At 51.6% G+C, this 1,850-nt stretch overlaps 1 protein-coding gene across 1 annotated transcript; it reads left to right on the forward strand.

Annotated features, from left to right (window-relative positions):
- The first annotated feature begins 278 nt into the window (after positions 1 to 278).
- On the forward strand, positions 279 to 1,092 carry LOC105034533 (RING-H2 finger protein ATL8). The gene has a single exon (XM_010909735.4). The coding sequence runs from the start codon at positions 299 to 301 to the stop codon at positions 887 to 889; it is 591 nt and encodes a 196-aa protein (XP_010908037.3). The 5' UTR covers positions 279 to 298; the 3' UTR covers positions 890 to 1,092.
- The last annotated feature ends 758 nt before the right edge of the window (positions 1,093 to 1,850 follow it).

Genomic DNA, 1,850 nt, shown 5'->3' on the forward strand with positions numbered 1-1,850 from the left:
CCCATACCGTCCGCATCACCATCAGGCCACCGGGGCCCACCAATGTGAGGAAACGTGCACCCACACCATTTGTTTAGCTGCCACCACATGCAAGCATCTGGTGTGCGGGCTCCACACCCCACCCGCGCTGCTTCCAGGCTTCCGTCACCACGTCAGCGTGGTCATTTTCTTTTGCTCAAGGGTAATTTCGTCCTTTGGTTCCGATGGTCTTCTCGTAATTTCTAACAACTTCAGGGCCTCTTTCAACAATCCTACTAGCCTTTGTTTAATTCGATTTGTGTTCTTATAAAAAGTACAAATGAGTCTTATCCCAAGCGCCGACCCCTATCTCTCTTCCTCTGTCTTGTTTGGTGATGACCGAATGCCTCCGGCGGCGAGAATTCTCCAGACAAACTCCGACCACCACTCGGCGGCGGAGCCGCCGCAGCCCATGGAGGTGGACTCGGACGTCGTGGTGATCTTGGCGGCCCTCCTCTGCGCCCTGATTTGCGTGGTGGGGCTGGCTCTCGTGGCGCGCTGCGCCTGGCTGCGGCGGTCCTCCGGCGATCCGTCGCCGCCGCCGCCACCGAATAAGGGGCTGAAGAAGAAGGTCCTCCGCTCCCTCCCGAAGCTCTCCTACGACGGCGCCGTCGCCGTAGCCGGCGGGAGGCTCGCGGACTGCCCGATCTGCCTCGCCGAGTTCGTGGAGGGCGACGAGATCCGCATCCTCCCGCCGTGCGGGCACGGCTTCCACGTCGGGTGCGTCGACACGTGGCTGGGCTCCCACTCTTCCTGCCCTTCCTGCCGCCAGGTCCTCGTCGCCGCCCCCGCCGCCCCGTCATGGTGCAGCCGGTGCGGGGCGAGCTCCGCCGCCACGGTGGAGGGCGACCTCAACACGTTCCTACCCTAAGCTCCTGTCTCCTCCCATACCCTTTTGTTAGCAGAAAAATTGTAAGTATTCCCACGCATTTAGAGTGGTGTTGGGTTTAGAAATTTAGAAGCAGTGATGTTGTTGTTTGTAATTGTATGTTAGGATTGTTGTATAGAGGAATAGAATTTAACTTTCAAGGAAAAAAAACAAGAAATAATTCAAGCAAGCGAAGCTACTGAGAATATTTTTTTTCATTGATTTTTTTAAGAAGAAAAAAAAAAAAAAAAAAAGACCCGAGGATAAGTATAAAACAATAATTTCTTTTAATAATTTTAATAATGTGTAAGACGGTTTGTCCATGGGAGGTGGTTGGTGTTGGGTTTCATCATACGTGCGGGAGAGGGAAGTGGTTGGCGAGCGCATGAGATGAAGGATTCCTGCTGGTTTCGGGTTTGGGTGCGGGTTTGGTGGGTTTTGGGTGGGGGAAAAGAAGGAACGGTTGAGGGGATCACTGAAAGCATGTGAAGCCTTGGAAAGAGGACGTGGTGGATGAGTGTGGGGGCCACCGGTTTGGCTTTAACGAGAAGAGGGAACAGGTGGAGAGCTATGGATGGGTAGGTGGATGTTACCGAAGGGGACCAAAATATTGATGATTATTTTGCAAACTATAGTTGATGATTGGCTTTCAGCTGGATACGGGTCCAAAAATTTTTTTTTTTCTAGACTGCCATTCCAGCTCATAGAAATAAACGTAATTACATGTAGGTTTCATTATTGATGAATATGAGACAAAGCAAAAGAGGAGGTAAGAATTGAGTGCGGATCCTCCTCTATGATGCACTGTAGTGTGTGGTATATCATACTGATATAATGGACGCACAGAGGCAAGCCATATATCGGTGCCGGCGTGCATTGTTTGCTGGTGTGATGTCATGATGTACGTCACTGTAGGGAAGCCGATTTCTTTGGGATTTCCGCTGTGAAGGGCTGTCGCTTGATC

Source organism: Elaeis guineensis, chromosome 4, assembly GCF_000442705.2.
Source record: "Elaeis guineensis isolate ETL-2024a chromosome 4, EG11, whole genome shotgun sequence".
Lineage (NCBI taxonomy): Eukaryota > Viridiplantae > Streptophyta > Magnoliopsida > Arecales > Arecaceae > Elaeis > Elaeis guineensis.

What these genes read in the sequence shown, in the direction of transcription:
- LOC105034533 (XM_010909735.4), top strand. Translation starts at nt 299, where the DNA reads ATGAGTCTTATCCCAAGCGCCGACCCCTATCTCTCTTCCTCTGTCTTG.